The 26,717-nt window shown below is 37.8% G+C and overlaps 1 protein-coding gene across 6 annotated transcripts in view; it reads left to right on the top strand.

Annotated features, from left to right (window-relative positions):
* PCGF3 (polycomb group ring finger 3) overlaps positions 1-26,717 on the top strand; it is a 56,359-nt gene that overhangs the window by 8,751 nt on the left and 20,891 nt on the right. For 2 of the 6 annotated variants that reach the window (XM_032095398.1, XM_032095400.1), the window contains one exon: positions 26,360-26,477. In XM_032095398.1, coding sequence (XP_031951289.1) covers positions 26,369-26,477 — 109 coding nt within the window. In that variant the 5' untranslated portion in view covers positions 26,360-26,368. Of the gene's footprint in view, positions 1-19,011; positions 19,055-22,404; positions 22,473-23,549; positions 23,613-23,703; positions 24,015-26,359; positions 26,478-26,717 lie in introns of those variants that run through there. The other 4 variants (XM_032095396.1, XM_032095397.1, XM_032095399.1 and 1 more) reach the window with 4 other exon arrangements.

The following is a 26,717-nucleotide window of genomic DNA, read 5'->3' as shown; positions in this document are numbered from 1 at the left end:
AACTATTACATATTTGATAAAGTTGGTAAGTTAAGTTATTTTGGTTATCTCTTATGGCATAGTTCAGTCACCAAAAGAAGGTCTCTTGGTAGTTGCAGAGAAGGACCAAATTCAAGCCTACAGATACTAGTAGCAGGCTGCAGTAGTTAGTAACTAGCACAGAAAGATTTTCTTCTCTTTTTACTGCATGTCATACATACATTTGAAATTTCTTGTAGCATTTAAAATTTGTTGCAGGAAGCAATAGGGGTCTATGAAAATGATTTTGCTTTAAAAAATTCCTGGGGGTAGTTTAAAAGTCTATCTGGAATACAATTATTATGATAAGTAGCAGAGATTGTGTTTATTTACTTATTCCTTGCATGGACTGTCAGACTGTTTAAGCTGAGCCTTTTCAGAGAGTGGTTTCTTTCTGCAGTTTTTGAACAATTTCTGTCGATGTGCAGCTGAAAAGTTTTGGTTGGTAATGGCTATCTCTTTGAATGCTAATTATCAATTCTGTAAGTTCAATGATATTGCTAATGATGGATACCTTTTCATCCAGAATGAATAAAAGATAATTATAAAAAGCTGTGGCTCATCAATGAGTTGCCACTGCTTTGTAATTTGCTGCTTTCTGATCTTAAACTGTGGATTAGGAAAGTTTTTCAGTATATCACAGAATCATTATGTCCATGTGAAATGCTGTCATGACTCCTCACAGCACAAAATCCGTTTAGCAATTATTTGTCTTCTTTCATACTAGTCTTCCACATAGGTGTCTCCTTTACAAAAAAAAAAAAAAAAAAAACCAAAGCAAAAAACCCAACCAAACAAAAAAAGGAAAGTTGAATTACTTTTCCATTCTTTTGCAGATTTTATTTTTTATTAAGTCTATCACTTTGTTTCACCTGTCTGTTAGTGCTGTCCTTTTTACTTGAAGTTGGCAAGAGCTGGCTGGTTGTTCAGTATCTGTTCCAACTTCTTTATTTTCACTTACAATTTCCCATTACCTATAAAAGTTGACATCAGTGTCTTGTTTTAAGGGATTCTGAGGAGTTTTGTGGAAAGATCTAAGTGCAAAACAGTCAACTCTTTTTTGGACTAAAATTAAACTATTCCAGAGACTGTAGGGTACCGTTACCAGGGCTGGATAGGGAAGAGCAGTTTAACTTTTGCACTGGTCAAGTATTTGTTTTCTGTATTTGTGACTTCAGAGAGACAGGCTTCCGTTTAGCAAAATGACTATAGGCAAGGCTGAAAAGGGAAACTTCTGCTAGCTGGAGTATGTGAGTCTTTTGTTAGTGTTGCAGCAGGTGCTTGTAAGAGAAACTGGTAACCACATACTTCATTCAGTTAAGCAGCTGGTATTTGGCAATTTAACAAGTGTTTCCTTGGCTACTCCTTCCTGATTAAAATATAACTCTTACTGAACATGAGGAAGGAAATACAGACTATCATTTTGACAGATCTTAATAATGTATGCTGTTAAAACAGCACATTCTGTCTGTCACGCAGTTTGGTGGATGTAGCTCTCCTTACACCTGCCTTTTTTCCTGAAGAGTTTCTCCTTGCTCTTCCACTGCATTAAGCCTGTACTGCCATAAAGTTGCTTTCATCAGTAATTTGTGCTAGTATCTGTTAAAATAAGCACCTGATGTGTAAGAAAGTTTTGCTTCCAGGTGGCCATCTCTGGCAAGGGGAGTGAACAGTACCAATCAGTAGTTTCTAAAGCTGCAGAAGTGAGTTTGTCTAGGCTCTTGCACAAGTGAAACTAGCCTCATGGTGAGATTTTGTTGCTTTAGTAATTTAGACCTTTCATCTCCTGCATGCTGCCAAGCAAATTTTCTCCATTTTAGATAAACCAGCAAATGTCACACCACAGCAGTGATTAGGTCACAGCAAAGAATTCAAATGTAAGTGCTGAAGCCTCTCATGCTTTTGTTGTCCACTGTAGGCAGTGTTCTTCACTGACACTGAAAGACAAGATAGTGATGGTATAATGGTGTTGCTCTCCTTTTTGGTTAGAGTTTGAAGAACTATCTGTTAATAATGACTTTGATGCAAAGTTTGGAATGATTGATATTCTGTATGTACTATCAGGTTTTCTTGAGCTGTGACACAATATTAGATTATGCAATGAAAAAAAATCTTAACAGTTAAACTTCACAAATCTTTTCTTTCTGCAACATTGACAGTGAAATATAAAAACAAACCCAAAACCTGCAAACCAACCAACAACCTGAAACAAAACAATCAACAAACCTTGAACCAAAACCCAGCAAAACAGAAAAAGTTTTGATAACGGCAGATACTTTTTCTGTGAAGTGTCATTTCATGGTGGAAGATAATGCATCTTTTTCTGTTGCTAGACATTTAACTTCTTCCCTTCATTCCTACATGCATGCAGAACACCAGATCTAATGACGACAAAGAAATGAAAATAAATAGAATGTGAGGGCTTTAAAGGTATAATTCTTTCTACAAGTGTAAGTTTTCAAACACTCTTATCCTGCTGAGAATATTTTGAGCTGGAAAGTGGAGTCATCCTCATTGCTGAAATCGTTCAGACTTGGAAGTGTAGTAGTTGTTTTACATGATCACGCATAGCAATGTAAAGAAATTTCAGAGATGCCACACTCATGTCTCTGTAATTATTTCATTAAGCCTGCCACAAGCATGAGCGGAATCTTTCCTTCATGTAATGGAACCGATCCCAAGTACAAACATAGTAAGACAAATTCAGAAACATGTGAAATGTGAGAGACATGGCTGATGAAATCTAGTTATGAGTGTCTTCTGTGTTCTGGTGGAAGATACTTTCGAATCTCTGTGCTGAGTGCTGGTTCCAATGGATACAGCAGAACCTAATTGCTGGAAGGTTGGAAAGGTTTAAAAAAAAAACCTCCTGAGATGGCTGGGTTAGTAGTTTAGGGCTGCTCTTAATATTCCTGTTCGATTTAATATGGTAAAAGTGGTATGTTCAGCATGTCAAAATCAGCTCAGAGCTTAATAGCTAGAGTTTTACTGTATTGGAAGAATGTGGTTTTGTGCTTATTGCATGAGTGTAGGCTTTTTTTGCCTGGTCTTTATAGTCCTCTTTTGTTCAAACTACTATTTTTCACTTTCCTTTCTATTACCTGTTAATGTGTCCATTTCTTTCCTAATTCCTCTCAACTATTCCTTCTACTCCAAGCCTACATGCTTTTGTTAGTCTAATGTCAGCCTTCCTTTTAGGCTGTTTATACTGAAGGCTTTTACTTGAGTGCAATTGGCATAGGTACAAGGAGAGAAAAGGAGAGTTCTGCTAGATTTGATTTGTCCAGGTTGCTGATTTTTCCCTGTCTTTGTAGGGTTGACAAGTGCTTATTCATTGCCCTTGATTCTGCAGAACACAGATGGGCCTAAGGGGTTTTTGCACAGCTGAGGAATAGTGTCTCACATTTTTTGGACAGTTCTGCTGCTCAGTTGCAGGCTGATGGAAATGGCTTTTGGACCTTCACTACTGGCTGTCTGCTGTCTTTCAAGGGATGTTCGTCACGTCGTGAGTGGTACTTGAATGAAAGACTTAACCATGAGAAATGTGTGCAGTTCAAGCCCTGTGGGGTTGACACTGAAGAAGGGTCTGCTAGAGTAGGAGAGGATGCTGCTTCATGACAAGGGCACACTCACTAATAAGTGATGATTTTTTCCTGGTATATTATTTTGCTTGCAGTGACTGACAAGTGTGGCTTTATCCCAACTGTTAATGGGTTAATGTATCATTGAAATTATTTGTGTGTCTCCTTGTTAAAAAAGGGAAGCTTTTAATAGTGTATTCTAGCATATATTTAACAAGGCAAAATCTTCCAGTCTTTGTAAATCACACATAAAATCCTCTTGTGGTTTAACCCCAGACAGCAGCCAAGTAGATCCCTGTATTATCAACACTGTTCAGCACACATCCAAAACACAGCCCCATACTAGCCACTGTCAAGAGAACTAGCTCTGCCCTATCCAAAACCAGCAGATTCCACCTGTTATTCCATACCATTTACATCATGCTCAGGTCTCACACTGTTCAATACAAGCTCATCAACCACCATTCCCCTTCCCACCCTTTGATAAAATACCCAGATGTCATTCCCTTTGTCTGTGGACCACTCCTGATAAATGTCCATAAAATATCCTTTGAGTTCATTTACTCCATGACTTTGGGCTACATCTGTTATGGTAGTCACTCCAGATGGGAGAGGTGGTGTGTTACATGGAATTACTGGGCACCAAAGCCAGCTCAGATTGTGTCACTGCTGTGCTTGGACTTCCTGTAAGGCTTCTCCTCCATTGGTTTGGGTAGTTCCTGTTATATTTATTCCTGTAACGTACGACTCAAATAATGGATTATAGTAATTTAATGCTATATCCATGATAATCTCCACACCTGGTCCTTTTGGATTTATAGGGTTGAATATTGCAATGAACTCCTCTTCTTGTCCCCAGCCTAGCTGCAGCAAGGGGTTCCTGTTATACTCCACCATTAGTGTAGTCCGCATTGTAGTCCTCCCCAGGCTGCAAGGACACAGCCTGCTTCACCATGTTCTTCACCACAGGCTGCAAGGCAATCTCTGCTTCCCCTACTTCCCCACCCCTACATTGGTGTGGGGCCTCACCAATGGGAGACAGTTCTCCTTGAACTTGTCCAGTGTGGGTCCTTGCCAAGAGCTGCAGCTGTTCATAAACTGATCCAGTGTGGGTCGCCTGTGGAGGTCCTGCCGGCAAACCTGCTCCAGCATGGGCTTGTCACAGGGTCGCAGCCTCCTTAAGGCATTCACCTGCTCTAGCAGAGGCTTTTACGTGGGCTGCAGGTGGATCTCTCCTCCATCATGGAAGCGTTCACACCTCACAGTCTCTTCAACTCAGCTTCAGACCGAAGTTCAGCCTGTCAGCAGAGAAGCACTGAAAACAGCAGCACTACCCTGGCCATTTGCCAGCCCAGGCACACTGACATGGTGTTACCAAAGTGTTCCCAGGCACAGTTCAGTAAGGCGAGGAACAGCACAGCAGTACAGAAAGCAATGAAAGCGAAAAGTGAGCACCAGCAAGCACTAGGCTCTTAACACATGTCAGGAAAGCAAGCCCCATGGCAAGCACAGGAGGCTGCTGTTTACCAGCGAAACAGCACTAACAGCTATGTATTCAGTCTGATAGATCCCAGTGGAATCTGTCATTATCTGGAACCCTTTGTGTCCCATGTCAGGTGCAAAAAAGGACTGCCCTGAGCAGCCACTCAGCCGACCCCCCAGAGCGGAATGGGGGAGGGAATCGGAAGGGCATGCTCTAAAAAAACTCATGGGTTGAGATAATGACACTTTAATAGGGAAAGCAAAAGCTGTGCACAAAAGCAAAGAAAACGAGAAAACAAATTCACCACTTCCCATGGGCAGTTTTCAGCCATCTCCAGGAACAGGACCCCATCACGTGTAACTGTCACTTGGAAAGACAAACGTCATCACGCCAAATGTTTCCTTTCTTCCTCTTTCTTCCCTCCCACTTAATATACTGAGCATGATGTCACTTTAGCAATTATATTTGTTCTGAGAGAGGACAAAAGGTGGAAAATATTTTGAAAACTGAAGTTTCAAGTCTTCAAGTTAAGAATTGAGGGAATTAAAGGCTGAAAGAAATGGAGGACTGAACATCTGTAGGTGGAAAGAAAAATAGCTTCTGTGCTCTATTGGTTAAAATTGTGCTATAATATTTAGTATGAAATAAATAATGCAAACTATCAGGTTTGTTTTCACATCGTGAGAATTGTGTCTGGGTTAAGAAAGCTGCAGCAGCAAGAGTTCAAAGGAGACTGAGTGTGTTGTATCATTGCTGCAGTTTATATCTGAAAGAGCTGAATGTCAGAATAATGGGAGAAGTGTGTGAACAGAGTGCATCTTGAAGTCCTCCTAGGCTTTCAGGAACAAAAGAACGATTTTGCAAGGCTCCTTTATCATTTGAATTGTATGGTATGTAGATAGCTAATGTTATGTAAGTTACTGGCTGTAGATTTGAATCCAGAAAGAATCCAGAATACCTGCTAACCACTTGAAGGTTATGAGGCAATTCTAGCAACATTTGCTTGTCTTCTGTTGTAGCAGCACAGAGGCAATCATTGGACAGATCAATGAAGTTGAAAGCTTTAGTCACAAGATTTTTTTAACCAAAGGATATGTAGTTTCTCAGGCCCTTTCAAATCTTTGTTTGATTAATTAACTGCCAAGTGCTGCTATCTGGGCTTAATCTACATGGGAATGTGAAAAAGTGATTGCTGGTAAAACGTGCCTTCAGCTGAATTGTAGCACCTTCCTACTTCTTACCTGCTGGTAGCTTCTGGCCTCTCACTACAGATTTCCATTTTAACAGCCACTCTTTTACTGTTCTGCCAGTGTACCTGGACCACTAAGTGGAATCAGGTGACTGAAAACCTGAATTTTTAACAGCCTTTTAATAAAAATCAAGAGGAATTGTCTTATGACAATTATATGAAGATTCACCCTCTCTTTTTCAGAAACAGTTGATAGAGTTGTTTCTGATAGAGGTCTGTGACCACCTCAGATGAAAGATGTAAAAATCCTAGCACTCAGGTTATCGTACAGTTACTTACTAGGGATACACATTTTTCTTGTCTTTGTTAATAAGTGGTTAATTTCTGGGGTTGTAAAATTGCATTTATGTAACTAGATGGTTTTATTGTATGGTTTGGATTTCTCAACAACAGAAGTCGAAACATACATGTTTAAGTGGAAGGAGAAAGGCAAAGATCACCAAAGCTTAAAGATTTTGAGGAGTTGATGGCACAGGTCCATAAGGCTTCTTGCTTCTTTGCAGTAAACCTTTCAAGCCCTGGTTTTCTTGTCTGGATGGAGTCAGTGCAATCAGTTCAAATGTACACCATCAGTTCAAATGACAACTGCAAGTCATTTGTTGTTGTGAGTTGCCCATCTGTTCTGCAGAGGTCTTCATAATGAACATTACAGTCTGTTTCAGCTGTGGTTAAGACCTTAAATTACTTTCTCTGAAGTGCATGGATATTAAACATTCAAAAAAGTGATGTGAGATCAGGTAGTAAAATCTCACTGAAGATTTTTTTCTTCATGAGATTCAGGGCTGGTTTTGATCTCAGTTTTAATTACTGGAAGCCAGGGATCTCTTGGTCTCCTGGTCTGTGTGAAAAAAAGTGCTTTTTAAATGACTCTAAATTCTCAACAAGGAGGATGTTGGAACATAATCTTCCAGTGTATGACAAATGCGTCCATAACATTTTGTCAAGACTTGATCTGGGATAGCAATCCAGAGTAGTCTTCAAAAGCCTCCTGCCTCTAGCAGTGATTTTGATTTCTGATAATGAGCCAGATTTTATTTAGAGAAGGTCATAGTGTGTTCATTACAGAAAATGAGTTCACTTCTGCAATAATGCTTTGCTTTCATAGTATTTTAAGACTTTAAGAACTTTGACACTCTTAAGATTGCTTCCCATTTTTATCCATGCTTGTAAATGCATGTTGATTGGAAATGATCTTGTGCCCTCAGCACTAAAAAAGGAAATAGCAGAATGTAAAGCGTAGTTTGAATGTAATTAAATCAGTGACTCTTTGTCAGAAGTTGGAAAATGTTTAGTAGGATAAAATCTGGCCAGACAGATGTTTTTATTCAAGCTGTCTTGCAGAGGTTTATTTATCTGTTGTTGTACAAATACTCTTCTGTGTCCTTGTATTTGTTACTTTGTTCTTAGGACTGTGTCAAGACCTTGTTATGAGCATCTCATGGTCTGAACAATTAACCAGGTTGTAATTGGAAGAAGGGTCTGGAAAGCACTTAAATTAAGAGTTTTGAAGGAAGTGGTTTCACAGGCTGTGGAGCCAAGCTAGTGGTGTGTTGCTGCCAAACAAAATTCAGTTTTCACCGTGCAGTACCTCCTCTTTGCTTGAGTATTCTCAAGTTCTCTTGTTAACCTTCTTGTGGGTAAGTTAATTAAGCAGTCCAGCAGAAGACCATCTACAAATTTGAGTCATTCCCAAAGCATTCCTAAGCTTTGAAACCACCTTTCTGGAAGATGCTGTTTTAATGTGACTCTATTAGGAGGTGCTTTGAACAATATAGTGATGAAATTCTAAAGTTCTGCTAATCAAGACAAGCTAGATGTCAGTTAAGAAAACATGTTTTCTAATGTAAAATGCAGCAAAATATTTTTCTTGCAAGGAATTTTACTGACAATGTAATTTATAAAAGCTTTTCTAAGCAAAGTTTCATTAACTAAATTGTATTTTAAATGTATACCTTACTAGTAGGACTTGGTGCACATGCAGGTATTATACAATAAACCACAAATACAGCAGTAAGTGAATTTGATTTTAAAAAATCCACCAAAATAAAAACAAAAAATAACTGCAATACTTTAGAACTTTGAGACCATCAAATCATGTTTTTTAGTTGGATTATATTACAAATGCATCAGACTCTCTTAGGTTTTCTGTTACCATGTGAAACATCTGCTCTGAGGCAGTGTTTCCTCATTTTCTGTTGCTGTAGTTCTCTGTTTATGCTGCAGCTGCCTAAGCCCTACCAGAATGAAATGGAAATGGCTTACATTACTGTTACGTGATTTCAGATAGATACATTGAATGCTTGCTGTTAGTGAAAGCAACTGTGTCAAAGTGGTTTCTGTGGAGGGCAGGGTACTGGCTGGGCTGAAATACAAACTGTAGGTGTTTGCATGTGAAAGTCAAGTGAGTTTTAAAAACCATGCCCTCCCTATTAACAGATGAGTGCAAAAGTTACGAAGAATAATTCTTTGTCCTATGACTCTTTATATTTAATACCTTTTTTCCTGGAGATGGTACTCAGTCTATTGGGGTGTGTAAAAGAAGGGCATAAACTTCTCGGCAATAAAATTTCATCCTATTTCTAAATGGGCTTAATAGTGTAATAACTGACATTATAGTTAAGTACACATCCCTAATTTCAGTGATACTGAGTGCAAGCACAGCAGCCAAAACCAGTACAAGACACCATGTTTTAAAGGTGTTTTGTTGTTTTCAAAACCTTTCTGTCTTGCCCTTTCTTTCCCTCTCCTTCTGTGCTGCTGACTCGTGCTCTGGCCACTACATTACTTCTCTCAGAAGTTAAAAGGAGTGAATGGCTCGGAAGGCTGGAGCTAAAAGTGAAAGAATCCCACTTCCCTTAGTAGCTGTCACTGCAGGTACAACAAAACTTTAAAGTTTTTGTGCTGTTGCAGTAGGGCTACCTCGTGTGCTCTCAGTCTGAGTCTCCAGATACACTGCTGCTCATTGCAGATCTTTTGCCAGACACTTTTCCTCCCAAGATGCTGAAATTCAGTTCAAAAGCTTGGAATTCTGATCCCAGTGATTAGGGTCTCTTGCTAATGCAGTTCAATATCTTGCATCTGAAATTTGGCTAGTTGGCCATGTGCCTCCTAGTGCCTGATGAAGAAAATGTTGATGTGGGAAAAGCATGACTAAATTACAGGAATTCACAGTGCTAAATATCCCTGTATTTTTGTGGTAGTATGCTTACTGCCATTTTAAATGTCATTCTGGAAACCGTGAAGAGTTTAATAACCTTTTTTTCCCTTTATTGAGGTTTACAGATTAGCTTTATGATATTAATACGTAAGACCAATACAATTTAGGAACACTGTAGCATGCTGCTTTTGAGATGACTATTTGGAGACAAAATAGTGAACCACTATATTAACAAACAAACAAAACTCCAAACCCTAGTATCCTAATACACTGCAATAAAATAATGGGAAAAAATTAGCCATTCTGAAAGTACTCTGAGAACTGGATTAATCTTGTGTTTTGTACATTTTTGGCTAGCTACAGGAACACATGGTCTTTATAATTAATGTTTCTTTCTCTAGGATGAATGTTTTTTTCCAGTAGTCAGCTCTTCTTGCTCTTCTTCTTTTTTTTTTTTTTAAATCCTTTTTCTGTTGTAACAGCAGCAGTCTTTGGATTAGTTTCAGTAAATTTTGAATATTGATTTTAAGATAAGACAATTCTACAGTGAAATTTGTATTGTAACTTACAAGCTTAAGTTAAAGCACTGTAACTGCACTTACTGTAGCTTTTTAAGTTAATACTCTGATTGAAAGAAAACTGAAAGTACCTATAAAAAATCTCATATAATGTATTACTTTATGTTTATTATCATGTTTTATTTCTGATAAGAAATGCCTACCATCTGTTGCCACTTGAAAAGCTTCCTATTGATGAATTATGGGAATGTGATTTCTTCCATAATAATACTTCCAGTGTGTCTTGGGTGGATGTAATACATATTTATCCCTTGTCTGACTCTAAGAAATGTTGAGGCAGTGGAAAAAGTGGAGGAGGAAGGATATGGGGAATAACACACTGGGGCTGACAGTTGTGATGGTAGGTGGGAAGCAATCAAGTAAGTAGGCCAGGTTGTTGCATTTAGTGTGTATGTACATGTTCCTTACTTTAAAAATCTGCCATTCTCTTATTTTTCACTCTTACTGCTCTTCTTCCTAAACAGAACCTTTTAAAATGCCAGCTCTGATTTAGTATTGGTGCTTTATACATATTAATATAAGGCAATTTTTAATCATCATTGCTTGACGTCAGGAATACCTTAGTCTTGAATTTCTTTGCACTGTATTTGCTTTTACCTTTAGAGCTGAAGGCAGCTAATACCAAAATCTGTCTCCAGCTTCCTATAGAGAAGTGGGGTGCTTAATTTCTCTGCTCTGTTGAATTCCCATTTGTACATTTTAAATGCACTTTCATTTTCTTTCCTCATGACATAGTCCTGCAGCAAAACTCTGTAGTGGGCTTCTATAGTAAAGATTTTGAGACGTTACAGGTGGTCTTTATGAGAGGGGTTTAATAATGGTTGTGCTGCAAGTCAGAGTTGAGGGTATGACATCATTTGCATTTGGTTTTCTGCAGCTGGCATACTGAGAAGAAAAAAACATTTATTGTCATTTTCCTGAGTTTGCTGTGACCTTGCTGTATCAGAGGCACCATCTTAGAGAAACTGTAAAAGCTTGAAACACTGTCTGGATCATTAAGCTAACTTCACTTTTATCTCCACCATCTCCCACTGTCTTTAAGTAAACAAACAAGGTGCCTGATTACATTTCTACATTATCTGAAGTATTAGGAGTATTACAGATGTTTAGGAACATTTTTCTAAAGCCCACCTAAACATAGTCCTTAGATAGTTTGCACATGTGGTTTCTTTACAGTGTATCTTTAATTTAAAGAACTCTTTCTGTTTTTCCCTTGTCTTGTAAGTAACAGTCATACAGCTGTCTTAGATCAGGATGTGATAGGTGAATATAGGAAAAACATAGGGTTTTTTTAATTCATACTGTGTTCTGATCCTTGGTCCAGTTTCATGCCATTCTTCCTTAATGTGTTCATCTAGAATTGAACATTATTTCAGAAGATGCGGTACTAGCGGCTTACAACATTGCACTTAGGGCAGACTGGCTATTTAAGTTGGCCCATGATAGGTTCTGGGTTAGTCTCTATCTGATTATGGCTGCAGTAAATAATGTTTGAAGCTTGTGCTTTCACATGTTTGGACGGAAGGCACTGTCCATCTGTCGCTGGGGGGTTTTTAGATTGCTAAGTCTTGGCATCTATGTGTTCAAATCTACAATAAATCAAATGAAACTCAATATTTATTGAAAATTAAATGTGAAACTCGGTGCAGGGATTACGTCTTTCTTCTTTGAAGCGTTCTATTATGCTATCGGTAGGTGAAGATGTAGATATGTTTTTAAAGTAGAGTTAAATACTTTGTATAGCAACTCTCTAGTCTTGCCATTTTTCTGACAAATAGGTGTTTATTGTCTTTAGTTGATTTTATCAGAGAAATAACAGTTACTTACTTGATTTTCAATATATCTTCCTTAATTTAGTGCTTTATAAGCGTCTGTTGTCAGGTGAAAATTTGAAGAACACTAACTTTGATGATTTCAGTATTTGTTTATCTCTTTGGCTGCAAACATATTGATGGATCAATTTTGAAACCATTTTTAGCTAAAATTTGACAGGCAGTTGCTTGACTGTTCAGGAGTCTAATGTGGTAAATTAATTTTAAAAAAGACTCCAAATCTAAGCAATGTATAGGAAAAAAGATTGAAATAAAACCTTGTATCAAAATGTCATTGTGTTCAACCGTGGTATTAAACACATGTCTAGGTAAATGAGATTTTTAAGATACTTGGAAAACTGAGATTGAATGGTTCTTGTTGTTGTTGTTGTTTGTGGTGATGGTTTTCTGTGGGGGGGAGTGTTAAATTTATTTTTAATATATTTAACATTTTAATAGTACTTACGTCTTGTGAATTTTCTAAGAAAGTTAATTCCTGTGACAGCTGGGAGGAGGTGGTGTTTTATGTTCCTCATTTCACTCTTCAAATTGAAATGACAGAAAATGTTATCAAAATTTGTGTGAAGGGGTGTGGGACCCAGTTTTGAGTCACTCAGTCACTTAGACTTCAACTTCATTGCTGTTTCTCCTGCCTTAATGAAATCCTTCTTTTCTTCATGATGCCTTTTACTAATGACATGTAAGACAGAAATTTTGAACATCTTTGTGGTTTTGACAATTTACTGCAGAGCCTATTTAATTTTCTCTGGACAGAAACAGGTGTTTAAAGGAGAAGTACCAGATAGATCAGCCTCTCATTGTACCATAAAAGAAAACATGTGAAAATACGTGAATAAAGAGTAGATGGGTAGATTTAATGCTACTGTGCCCTGATTATTGCTTCTACTTTATCTCAAACATTTATGTCAATTTTTACATGTCATTTATCATCAGTGCTGTCTTTTACTTTACATTGAAATGAATGAAATCTGTGTAAAAGTGAATGTGTTTTGTTTTGGGGTGAATATTTAAGCCACCTTAATGCAACTCTTAGTTAATGGTGTGCATACACCCCAGGTAGTTTCTCTTTAACCAGTTAGTCAAGTCTCCTCAAGAAAAGAGACAAGTTCTCTTGAGTGTAATAGATTAAAGAAATAAATACTGCATGGTTATTTTCAAGGATGTTTTCATGAAAGTGGTGTGATATGGAAGACTTCTTTGTTTTGTTATTACCTGATAGCTGACATTACCATTAATCATGGTCCAAGTTCTCTAAAATAACATGGCAAACTTAATTTCAAATCAGTTGGCTAAAGGTCCTATTATTTGTGCTTTGGTTGACTTGCAGCTTTTTGTCTTTTGATCATGAATGTGAAATGTGAATTGGCTAGTGAAGAGTAAGAATTTCTAGCCTAAAAATATGTTTAGCATAAAGCTTATCACTGAATCAGGCTCTGGGTAGCAATACTGAAGATCAAGTTTATACTTACTATGTATAGGAAATTTTACTACAGAAGTATTCAGATAGAGCTTATTTGGTTGCCAGGTGGTTGCAAGGAGGAAGCTAAAACCATTTCACTCATTTGTTTAGTTCCAGAACCAAGACTAGAGATGAAAAAAACCAAATCAAGAAAAACTAAACAGCCTTTTCAGTTACCAGCTCACATAATCACTTTAAAACTAGGATCATAAGCTTTGATTTTTAAAAATTTTTCTCCAGTATTCTTGTGGCAATAGTAATGCTCTCATATAAATTAGAAATTCTAATATGTCTGTCTCAAGGATGCTTTCACTTGCTGTGTGCAAAATAAAGTGGGTTTTTTGTCCTTGGTTGGTTTTTTTGAGTCTTTTTTTCCCCTTTTTGTGATTTTGTCTAAACTGTGCTTGAAACAAATAAACTTAGACTTGGGGAGTATTTCAGGGAGAAAAATGTGGCAGTCTAGAGCTTTAGTACTGGCCCAGTGTTCTTCTCCTACCACCTTCCCTTTCGTTTAGTTGTGTTCTCAGACTTTGTGAATGTGTTCTGTAGGCAGTGTTCTTGGAAGCAGTACCTCTGACACAAGCATGCAATAATACGAGATACTGGGAAGAAATCTGTAACTCTCCTGCGTCTGCTTATAAAGTTATACCTGCTAAAGAAAGTTCCTGATTTATTAAGGAACAGTGAAATGTCCCAGCATCCCCACCCACCTTGTCCTCCCCAAGTACTGAGATATGTTAAAACAAAATAGGTGTTGATGCTAGCTTGCAGTAGGAAGGCATGGGGATTTTCTTTCTAGTCACTTCATGAAAGGTTGGTGCATTCTGATATCTTTTATATAGGCCTTGTTTGACCTAGTTTTTAATCTTGATTGACTGACCTGATCTCCTTCAGTGACAAGGTGACCTCCTTAGTGAATGAGGGAAAGGCTCATCTTGTTTATATGGACTTAGTAGAGCTTTTGGCACCATTTCCCACAGTATTCTGGAGCAACTGGCTGCTCATAGCTTGAATAAGTGCACTCTTTGCTGGGTAAAAAGCTGGATGGATGGCCAAGCCTAGAGACTGGTGGGAAATGGAATTAAATCCAGCTGGCCATTAGTCACAGGTATTGTTCCCAAGGGTTTAGTATTGGGGCCAGTTCTATTTAATGTTTTTATCAACAACCTGTACCAGGGGATCAAGTGCCCCTTCAGTCAGCCTGCAGATGACACCAAACTGGGTGGGAGTGTTGATCTCCTGGAGGGCAGGAAGGCTCTACAGGGGTATCCAGACAGGCTAGAGTGATGGGCTGAGGCAGTGGTATGAGACTCAGCAAGGCCCAATGCAATGTCCTGCCCTTGGGTCACAACAACTCCATGCAGTGCTACAGGCTGGAGACAGCAGAGTGTCTGGAAAGCTTTTCAGCAGAAAAGAACCTGGGGGTGCTGGTTGACACAGCCAGCAATGTGCCCAGGTGGCCAAGAAGGCCATGCCATCCTGGCCTGTATCAGCAATAGTGTGGCCACCAGGACCATGGCAGGGATTGTCCCCCTGTACTCAGCACTGAGGCCACACCGTGAGTTCTGTGTCCAGTTCTGGGCCCCTCACTTCAAAAAGAACATTGAGGTACTGGAGCAAATTCAGAGAAGGGCAACAGAGCTGCTGGGGAAGGGTCTAGAGCACAAATCCTATGAAGAGGAGCTGAGGGAACTGAGGTTGTTTAATCTGGAGAGAAGGAGGCTTGGGGAGAACTTCTCACCCTCCACCTGAGAGGAAGCTGTAGCCAGGTGGGGGTCAGTCTCTTCTCCCCGGAAGCAAGTGATACAAGAAGAGGAAGTGGCCTCCAACTATGCCAAGTGAGGTTTGGATTGGATATTAGAAAAGATTTCTGTGCCTAAATAGTGGGTCAGGCATTAGACCAGGCTGTCCAGGGTAGTGTTGGAACCCTGAAGATATTTAAAAGATATGTAGATTGGCACTAAGGGACATGGTTTAGTAATGTGCCTGGCTGAATCCATAGTCCATAGAGCTGGCAATTAAAGTAAAGTAGGTGAGTGTTACTGACAAACCAGCCAAGCTCACCAGCATGGACAGGCGTGTGTGTCTTTAAGGGGGAGATTGGGAAGAACAGACTGTTGGGGTGACCAAGTGAGTCTGGCTGGCTGCCAGGGACACAGCAGAATCTGGAAGTCTCCATGGTGAGACTGCTGGTGAATGTGTTGTTTACATTTATTTTTTTCCGTTTCAGGGCAGTCCTGTTTTCTGTGTTCAGTTATTAAGATACAGCTATCTGCTTTATTGAAGGTAGAGTACTGGTGCCATCTGGTGGTGGTAGTACATTCCCAGGAATGAGAAAAACGACTTGTGAGGGATTCCGTTGAGATCTGAGAAATTGCTGGCGTGATACTAAAAAGAGTACATGGATTTATTTGCTGCCTTAGCATGTAAATATGCTGTTGAATTGGGTCATAAAAAGCTGTACAAGTATTCATAACTAGTCTTGCTAGAGCAAATTTAAATCTTTTTTTCTTTCTGATCAACAGAAAGGTTTGTTTCTAGTAGTTTCTTTTACAAAACAGTACTTTGCAAATACAGCATAAGTTTTATTGGAGCTTACAATATTTTAAAACTCAGTTTGAAAGACACATTATCCTCTGTTATTGCATTTTGCTAAACCCAGCACAAACTTCTCACTGCTAATGTTTGAAGTCACTGTGCCCTTTTATAAGTGGCTTATATATTGTTTCAAAGTAAAGTTCAACAGCTGACAAGAGTACACCTGACAACAGTTGAAATAAACAACTTTGGTATCTGAAGCCAAAGCAACCACAATATTGTTTTCTCTATCCTTTCATCTGTTGAAAATGTGTCCTGCATCTTAAGTTGCTTACCTGAGGTAATATACTCATCCTTCTTTTGAGTACTGTACAGGCTGTACTGACATTGCTAGCAATGAAAATAGGGCTATGACTTCTTCTCCAGTTCTCTTGAAGTAAATTTCTGACTGATAAGTATCCTGCCCTACAGTGGAAAAACTTGGAAAAGAGGAAAGTACTTTATTTTAAGCTGGTGAGGCTTTTTAATTTAGTTCATATAGCCATTACTCTTCATCTATTGCAGGTCAGCATATTATTCTAATAAGTTACTTGTAAATAAATAGCCTTGTAGAACAGAGGTCTATATCTTCAGTCATTAACAACCTCTGTCTTTCTGCTACAAATGATTAGAATAACAGACTATTTTTGTTTTAATCCAGCTAGTTGAAAAAGACAAATTCTATGCTTGTATTTCTTCATAATCTCTGACCTCATGACCAAACAACACTTTACTTGCATTGTGATGGAAGTGAGAGTTGGACTTAGTTCTCTCATTACAAGGTTGTGCTCACAATATTTTAAAATTCTGTCTTTATGGAATAAGGTGTTTGCAGGCCTTTTTAGCTAGTGTAAATTGTGGAATTAAATAGAAACAGCTATTAAAATTGAACATATGTAATAGTACTTAAGAATTTAATGTTAATATTTAAATTAATATTTAAAAAGTTAATTTATTGAAATTTATTGGTCATCTTTGGGAATAATGAAACTGATGGCCATAGCAAGGGCTTTATTTTTTTCTACACTTTAATTCAGCTGAGTTTCACCAGTGTGTAGCTACTAGCAGAAGTGAGATGCTTACGCCTGATGTAAGCCACACGATCATAAGCATCAGATTTGAAAATTGTCTTTTCCACACTGAGTTTTGGATCTGAACAAAGTTCCATTGTTGTAATGCTTTGTTCTTTGATTGCTTTAAATACAGTGTCCTTATGAATTGAGATACACCTGCTGCTTCCACTACTTTTGTCATTTAGCTTTTGGTGCTATATGACTTCAGTACCTTTCAGTAATTATTCAGCAAAATTGTTATTATTTGCTACATTTAGCTGTTTTCCTCAGGCTTTCCCCACTGTGAGCATTATACTTCTGCTTTTTAATGAAGTAACATTACTGTACTATGTTTCAGCAAAAGAAAAATATGTATGCTTATCCTGTTAAAATAGCAAGGTTGTAATGGTTTGTAAATCTGTCAGGCATTCACTTCACTTCTGGATTTGTACCTGATAAGAATAACTTCCTGTTTTGCTTTACAAAGCTAGGTGGTACAAACAACAGTTACAGTTTGATGATCTGAGAAGTTGTTAAGAGCTGTCATAGCACTTGAGAAATCCTTAAAGAAAATATTGGTACTCACTTCTGACTTATTACAGGATTAGTAGAATAATCCGCTTCCCCAGTCTCCAGCAACCATCTAGATCTAAAAAAGAACTGAACTTCTGTGTCTTTAGTTTTCATAGTGCATCACTATCACCCTGTAACTAGAACAGGAGGAGTATGGTGATGATTTAAGACCAATTTGGTTGTTGTTTTTATTCTCACAAATTGAGTGGTACTTCCTTCTTCCACATGAACCAAAGTGTACCCTTGTCTTCTTCCAGCAGTAGTGAGGGAAGATGCATGACAAGTCCTTCCGAAAGACTGTTACTCGAGTTTATGTTGTGATGTGCATTTGGAATGGGGATAAGCCTCTGAGCTGGTTTCTTTAGAAGCAGTGTCACTGCTCTGTTCTCCACATTTTGCTGGAGAAATAAATCTTTTAAATGACAAAGTGTTATGGACTTTGTTCTACTGTATGAGAGGCTTTCTGTCCTCAATGGGGATTTTTTTAGGGAGTTCCAGAAAAGAGCATCTCTTGCAACTCTGCATTGCTTTCAGTTAATAGTAATTTTTTTTAACTTTTTTTTTTACTTTGAATTCAATCAAAGAAGTTCATGATGGAACTGCAAAGAGATTTTTATTGTCATTGTTCTGAAGTTTCTGTCAAGTGCTATCATGAATATCTTGTTTCGTCATTGTTTTCATAATTCCCTTAGCAATATAACAGCAAAATCAGTAACTACAGGCTATGCCTTTGATTTTTTCAGAGCAGGAAGACAGAACTAGTAGTACTCTTTACTTGTCTCTGTAACAGCTGAATCTTCACTGTGTGAATCAGTTAGAAAAACTGTTTCTTCTGTCAAACTTACCTATTCATGTGAGATTGTATCACCTTTAGCCAGAGAATAAAGGTCTTCTTTTTTATTATTTTTTAAAATATCATTTTATTCTGGCAAATACCTAGAGATTCTGGAAATACGAATTATTTCCTTTGAAAGTATTTTTGGAAGATTAAGATACAGAGAGCAGATTACTTGAAAACATAGCTTGAAAACTGAGAATGCTGCTCACCTGAATGTACGCCTTCAATTCAAAATATTTTCTTTTCTTACAGACTGTCTAGTCCTTCCATTGTGCTTCAAGGTTTCTGCTTACTTATTTGGTTCTTTACCCTGTCATTTTTGAAGATAATGAATTTCTTTTTATTTTGTGATCATGTGTAACAGGACTTCTTAGTTTTTCGAGTAATTTTCCTTGTCTTGTAGGAGACTGTGCTAAATCTTTTTTTCTTTCTTTTTCCTGAGGATCAATTTTTTTCCCCCCTTTTCTTGCTTACAAGTACTTCTGCCCCATTGTTATCTTAAATTAACAGACATACCTAAATACTCAGGTGAATTTAGTGGGTGAGTCTTTTTGGCAGCTGTATTTTGAAGAATTTTGGATGTTAACTTTCAGACTATTCTTCTGTCTTTTCAGGTCTCTGGATGGCAGACTCTGAAAAGAAATGCTGTTTTAAGAGGTATGCCTCATGTAGGCCAAAATATTCTGGAATGGTGTCTATGTAAATGATAAGGCTGTACTTGTGAGGAGTCCCTCTGCTGATCCTCTCTGTAATGTTGCATGAATAATAGTTTCAGTGCTGACATATCTCTGAAATGTGAAAGCTTGTACAGAGATATGCAGGCTTCTCGGTGATACAGTTTTAATAGACAGGCCTGTAATATTTTGCTTAACTTTTTGCTTGATCATCTGAAGAGAACATTGCCTTAGTGGGTGAAGTGGATGAAGCGCTAACAAAACAGGTTGACTTTCTGAAATGTGCATATCCCCTTCCAGCTTCTCCCGACTCTGTGTATGTGTGTGTGTGGTTGGTTGCCTGGTTTTTAATTGGGAATACAGTCCAGATGCTTTTGTAAATGTCCTCACTCCCTTTTTGGTGTGTTGTAAGACTTCCAGACAGTGAGAGGCTGACACCATGCCAACAGTGTGGTTTAAAATAATGTCAGCTGGAACCAAGATGAAGAAACACAAATCTTTTTGCAAGTGATCTTTTTTTCATGTTAGCTGAATGTTTGGAACATTTTCTCTGTTTGTTTGGGGTTTCATGTTCCAACACTGAAAGGAAGTGTCTCTTGTCTCTCCATTGTTGTATGTTGTTTCTGAATAATTCATTGCTTGGCAGCTGTTAAGAAAACAGTCTTTTCAAAATGGAATTCTTCTACCATGCATTTCAAGCAGATGTGGTGGCATATATTAGAAAAGCAGGCTTTGTCTTTGTAAGAGAAAGATTGGTCTGAGTATTTTCTTAACTTTTTTAAACAGGATCTCTCAATTCTTTTTAGGCACTTCAGAGGGTTTTGTATTTCTATAAAGCAGGACAGTGCTGATTCGTTTTGTTCTGCCTCCAAAATAATAACCAGGATGAAGTACTAGCAACTTGGATTAAAAGTGGGTCTTCAGCTATTGACTAAGATTTTGGTGTTGCTCTTTTTTATTCAGCGTTTACAAGAGTCCTAAGGAAAGTGATGCTAAGAATTAGGGAAGATGTTATTTCTATTTTCAACACAACCTGTGGACAGAAATCAAGATGAGGGTGCTGCACTGCTCTTGGAGGTGCACACTTGTAGGATGAGAGGCATCGTACCCAAGTTGCAATGCAGGAGATTCCTAAGAGACAGTTGGAGCATTTTTTGCCTGTGAGGGTGGGTCAGGCTCTGGAACAGGTTGCCCAAAGAGACTGTGGAATCTTCGTTGTTGAGGGTTTTCTGTGCAAAGAAGGAATAGGCCCACATTTACTCAATTTAAGTGGGCTTGCTTTGAGTGCAAGTTTGGATTAGAGCAGCTTGGAGAGATTACTCCGTAACATTACCCTATGAATCTATGTAATATGCTGCAGGGATACTTTTTTTGCATTTCACATTTCCTGTAAAAACAGCTGATGCTCAGGTTGGTGTGTTTTGTTATGTGTCTTTTTTGGGTGGGTTTTTGGGGTTTTTTTGTGGTTTTTTTTCTGGTTTGGTTGTTGTTGCTTGTTGGTTTTTTTGTTTGGTTTTTTTTTTTGCTTGGTTAGTTGACAAGTTGAGAAGAGTTTTGTGATTATAGAACTGAGGAGTGACTTACTACTATTCCAGCAATGTGGTTTTGAGGGAGAAGAACGGTGCTTTGGCTCCAGCGTTCTTTAGTTGTCTAAGTAAAAAATAAGACTCTTTAAATTTTTTTAATAAATGTCACAGTTCAGTCAGTGGATTGAAAGTTTCAAAGTTGTCTGCAGTTCTTAAAGTTTGAGAATTGCTTGTGGGTTACTATTTGAGCAGGTAAATCTCAGAAGAGCTAACAATTTAATTTAGAAGAACTAAGGAATTTCTGTGTTACAGAGGTTTGCCTTTCTTGGCTTTGGCTTTCTAAAAACTAAATTAAGGTATGGTATTTTCCGTTGTCTGCTAACTTCCATGGAGGTTTAGTGGTAGTCTGAGCTTCATAGTATTCAAATGAGATATTAGGTTTGGAACATGATATTGTAAATGTTCAGAATTTGGTCTGTCATCAGAATTTGCCTGTTTTTATATAGAACGGCAGCTTTCTGTGAAACTTTTGCTTCTGAACTTGACTGAGCCTGTGAAAAATTCAGAAGCTCTTGAGCATGCGTCTTCTACACAGTGGTTGATGGGTCACATTACAAAATAAGGCAAATGCAAATAATCTCTTTTAGAACCTTGCTGTTCTTACTAAATCCTGCACAGTCTAGTGAGTCTCTGTAAAAAAAGAAGTGTCAATTGGGAGATACGTTTTTGTTCTGAATTTTTAAAAAATATTTTTAGGCAAGAAGGTATCAGCCTAGGTTGTGCTTTGGAAAAGTAAACTTATCATCTCCTATTGCTTCAGGCTGGTGTGTGTGACTTTAATGTCAACCCGATTCTTTGTGTTGTCTTTTTACAGCAGCCAGTTTTAGATGTTGAGCTCATGCTAAATTCTTTGAGTTAGTGTCTCTGTGTGATAATGATTGTGTAACAGTCGTAAGCTGCTTGAGATCAGTCAATATAATAAGAAGTTCAGCTTGTTTATTACATGGATAGGCAAAGGTGGTGTGATAGTGTAGTAAATTCGTAGGATTGTATGATAACTCAGGTTAAAAAGACATCAGGAGATCATGTCCATCATGTCATATGGTTACCTGCACTAGGATCTGAGGGAATGGCATGACCCTGTGTCAGGGGAGATTTAGGTTAGATATTGGGGAAAGGTTCTTCACCCAGAGGGTGGCTGGGCACTGGAACAGGCTTCCTGGGGAAGTGCTCACAGCACCAGCCTGACAGAGTTCAAGAAGCATTTGGACAATGATCTCAGGCACATGGTGGGATTGTCCTGTGTAGGGCCAGGACTTGGACCCGACAACTCCATGGGTCTCTTCCAATTCAGGAATGTTCTAAGTAATCCAGCTGCTCAAAGCAGAGTAAACTGAGGTCAGACTAAGTGGCTCAGTGTGTTATCCAGATACCTGTGCTTTTAAGCTGCATGGTTGATGGGAAATGTGTATTTGGAGATGGACTTCTAGACTTCTGTGGTTTTTGTTTATAAGGTTAGATTACTTGTTTTGGAGGTATGTGAATTAATTTTTAGCTTTCTTTTCAGCATATCACTGCTTCAGAGATGGGAAGATGAGTTTTGTGAAAGAGATCACCTGGAATTCAGATATGAAAAAATACCTCTTTTTCAAAGGGAAGGTGTTTAAGGGAGACCTGGATATGTCTAGAAAATAGAAAAATAGGTTGTGTGATTCTTAGTCAAACTTCATGTTTTGGATGTTGTGTAGTCTTGCTGTTTAGTTCCAGTTTGTATGAGATTACTGACATGGATTAATTGCATGTGCAGAAGCTGTCAGTAGCCTAAGCAGAAGGATGTCCCTTCATTCAGAATTCTTCAGAGGAATCCAGCACCTGGTAAACATGCTTTGCTTCTTTTACATTACTACATGTTGATATGGTAAAAGTAGCTCTTTGAGAGTCTACCTAAGTAATAAAATCAGATGCTGAGACTTCTGAAGGACGGAGAGATTTTGTCAAGAGATATGTCATCTTGCATTCTTGGGAGTCCAGCAGTTAAAAAAAAACTAACTCGGTCTTCAATTGCTTGTTTGATAAACTCAATATTTGTGTGTTTGATAAACTCAAACTGAAATTTTCAGGGTGATTAGACTGATGCAAAATGTTAAATATTTGAGAAATATCTTTTAAATTATTTTCTGAACTCTTTATGTTAAAACAATGGGTAGCCTTTATAACAAGGTGGAGTTAAGATGACATAGAAATAGGACTTGGCATATCATTTATGGTATACTTGTCAGCATTAATGTATTGGGAATATTTTATTCCTTCTGCTTGCTTCTAATCTCCGGATCTGATCTGCATTTTTTCTCCTGCAGCAGTGTACTTCAGATTATATATGGTTACTTAAAATATGTGTTTGGTGTGGGGTTTTTTGGTGGGGTGGTAACAACTTGGCTGTCTTACATGATAAAAGTGGTGCTTAACTTTTGTTTGGCATTAGGCTGTAGAAACATGAGTGTCTTGGGACACCTTCCCAAGAGCAGATGTGTGGTTCAAACAGACTAGTACCCATTCTGAGCTAGTTAGTATATTCCAGACAGGAACATGAAAGACATCCTGTGTTAGCTACCCATCGACCTGGAGAGTTTCTTCTTAAGCATTGTGAGTGGTAGCTTAGCTTTGTATTTCATAGTATGACTGTGTATAATTTTCAAATGTGATAATAATGAGAAAAATAATAATTGATGATGAAATCTGCAACTATGTTATTTACTTCCCTCTGAAGTATACAGGATAGGCAGATGATAAATGTGGAATTACTTTACATAATATGGAATTACTTTATGTTTTTAATTAGTTGCTGTGATTAGTGAATTTAATTTCTTAAATGAGGCTGTAACATTAGTGTCTCTATTTTTTCTTTATATGTGTCATTAGTTCTGCTAAAATTTTTTTTTTGTTTCCCTCTAGGAAGCAATTCAAGTTTTCTGCAAAGTCTGAGTATTTATGTTATCTGACTGAACTGACATCTTGGTAATATGCCATTTTTTGTGAACTTCTCTCTACCTTTCTAGATAGATAGGAAGTGGTCTGGCCTTTTAAAAATTTGATTTTTATTAATTTTTTTTAAATTTTAGTAAGTCCTCTTGTTGTTACAGGTTAACTGTTTTGAAAAGCAAGCGGGGCATTCTAATGTTCTTCTTTTTCCCAAGACTAGAGGACATGGGTCGCAATTGCACAAAATGCAGGCTTAAATAAAGTCTGACACTGACAGCTTGCTTACAGACCTTAGACGTTGCATTGTTTATTGGAGATGCAAGGTGTGCTGAAGCAACCATGCCTGGATCTCTGTGTGAGCAGAGAAGAGATCCTTTTCCTGTTTTAGTAGCTGCAAGAAAACAGCGTGGGACAGGCCTTCTGGAGAAATGTCCTGCTGTAGGTTTTATCACCTTTTGAAACTGAGGTGTCTACTGCCCTCAAAAGACCTGCTACCTTTCTGTTGCTTCTTTTAATAGTTCTTATTTTCAGTCCTTTAAACATCTAATGAGAGAGACTTTCTATCCTTCTTGAAAGGTGTATGAAATTTTCATAAGGTTGATTTGATAGGCTTGCTCCTGATATTCTGGAAGATATGCATTTTTCCAGTGCCAAAATGTGTATGATTTTTTTCCTATTAAGTTGGCAAAATGTGTATTATTCTTGCTATCCTCTTTTTTTTTCTTTTTTTTTTTTCCCCCCAGCACAATGAGCTTTATTATTATATTGTATTATTTTTGCCTTTGTTGTGTGGTTCAGTCACTGTTCTCATAAAATTGTACCCATCTGAACTTTTTTTTTAATTTGTTGAGGGTTCTTCTAGTGGCAGTGTTTATCTCTACTGTGGTGAGGAGAAACTGTAATTTTTTTTCTAGAAAATAAGTGACTTATTTGCTTCAGATTTCACTGTTAAATCTTTGGCTATTCTGCCTTAGTAGTGCTTGGATTCAGTCTGTGATGGCCCTGAACACCTTCTTCTGAATTCCTGCCTAGACAAGTAACTAGAGTTGTATTGATACTGCCTTTTTCAGGGTATGTGTAGGCTAATTTCTCTTTTGCCTGCTATGAATTGTGTTTTTCTAACACAAAGTGTGCTGACTTTCTATTTGACTGGTGGCTTGATGCCATCCCTTGAGCTCTTCTTGAAGAGTGATGTTGAATAGCTCTTCCTCAGCACCACAGAAATCTACATACCTCATGCAGTAGCTTTTAACTAATGACCTCATGCAATGACTTACAAGGATTTAATGTGTGTCTGGTTTTCAGAGGGTTAAAAATAATTCTACAATTTAGAAAAGTAATTCAGTTTCTGAGTATAGGTTCTGACCTATTTTGTCTGCTGCAAAACTGAGCTGCTCTTTATTCTTCTGTAATGGGAGGTCACGAGATTTATAACTAAATCTCAAACACTGTAAAATAAATTTGGTTCCTCGCCCCTCCACCCCCCCAGTCTTAACTATGAAAACTGGAAGTCTTCCTAGTCTTTTTTGCATAGGACTGTGCAGATTTGAATGGGTGTTGGGTATGCTCTTCCATAGTTTATAGTGGAATATAAGGTACTTCTCTGCACTGGAATAGTTCAGATTGTTGTGGAAGTTTGCCTTTTGGTAGTTCCTTTTTCTTAGTACCACTTCATTGAACATAGGGAAAAAAAAAAAGATGACAAAGATCAGACAACTTTGTTGCAATATATCTATGTGAAACTCGGGGACCATGTGTCACCATTCAAATTTGGAAATGTTTTCCAAACTGAGCTAGATGAAAAGCAGTATTTGTGAGCCAGGGACAGTAAAATCACTTTAAGGGAAAACAGTATAATTTGGTGACTTCTGCAGTCTGGGAACCACATGTAGTAGGTTGTAAGCAAGTATAGCCCACTCTGTTAATTAGCTAGAATGCTGTCATGTTCTAGTAACAGTACTATTTTCAAAATATTTTGAAAAACATAATACAGCTATGTTTAAAAGATAACAGTTAATTTGTTAAGGCATGGGCTTTGTGGGGTGTTTTCTCTCTAAGTAATTGGGGTTGCTGCAAAAAAAGGTTAAATGAGCTTTTTCATTTTTGATTTCTAATTTTTTTCCTTTTAAAAGTGCTTATGCCATCTCATGCTCAAAAGAAAGGAAAAATATCTAGTTCAAGTTTTAGCACAACAAACTGCAACTCTGCCAATGAAATTATTTTAATCTGTAATGTAGTCTTTAATTAACTTGTGTTTAAATAAAAGGGATTTCAGAAGGTTTACTTTCCAGCCCCATTATTGAGAGACAGATTAAAAATTATGCTTTAACATACTGACAGAAGGAAGCGCTTAAAAGTGTGGTTAAACCTAACAGTTGCTTTGACTTTTCAATTGTCAAAAACCACTTTTGATTCTGAAATTACTTTGAGGTTTTTCTCCCTCTGTATTTTTGTGAGTTTGCCAGCATTGCTAGAGTGAATATGATGACTGAAGTTACCAGGATAGTAGGGTTTCACTGTAAATCTGAGTCCCTTGGTTGGTAAAGGAACTTACTAGTAGCAGGCTGGGAGGGCCGTTTTCTATGCTCTTGCAGTACTGACTTGCAGAATAGTGTGGGGTTTACATTGTTTAGCTTTTGTGAAGTGACATAAAAGTTAGTGCCACCACTGTGTGCACACATCCTTGTATGTTGTGCGAAAGTCTAAAGCTGGGCTAATACTAGTTAATCATTTATTCCCGAATGACTACAGCTGTGTTACTTTATGATATGTCTCTTCCACAGACACCAAAGATGCTAACGAGAAAGATTAAGCTTTGGGACATTAATGCCCATATAACCTGTCGTCTGTGCAATGGATACCTGATTGATGCTACTACTGTAACAGAATGCTTGCATACTTGTAAGTAGAAGTACAATTAAGTTCATGTTGCTGGTTTGTTTGTTTGTTTGTTTGTTTCTTTTAACTTGATATGCAACATGTTGTAATGGTTTTCAGTTGAAATTTAAAATATCTGTTGTGCATCAGCCAAAATAGCATGTGCTTTACTAGACTGCTTTTTTTAACAGATGATTTGCTTTCTTAAAAAAGCAAATTAAGGGAACATTAAAGCTGTATAGCATAAACTTGAAGCCATATTCA

This window comes from Corvus moneduloides, chromosome Z (genome assembly GCF_009650955.1).
Source record: "Corvus moneduloides isolate bCorMon1 chromosome Z, bCorMon1.pri, whole genome shotgun sequence".
In the NCBI taxonomy this organism is placed as follows: domain Eukaryota; kingdom Metazoa; phylum Chordata; class Aves; order Passeriformes; family Corvidae; genus Corvus; species Corvus moneduloides.
This window is presented reverse-complemented; position numbering and strand designations above follow the sequence as displayed.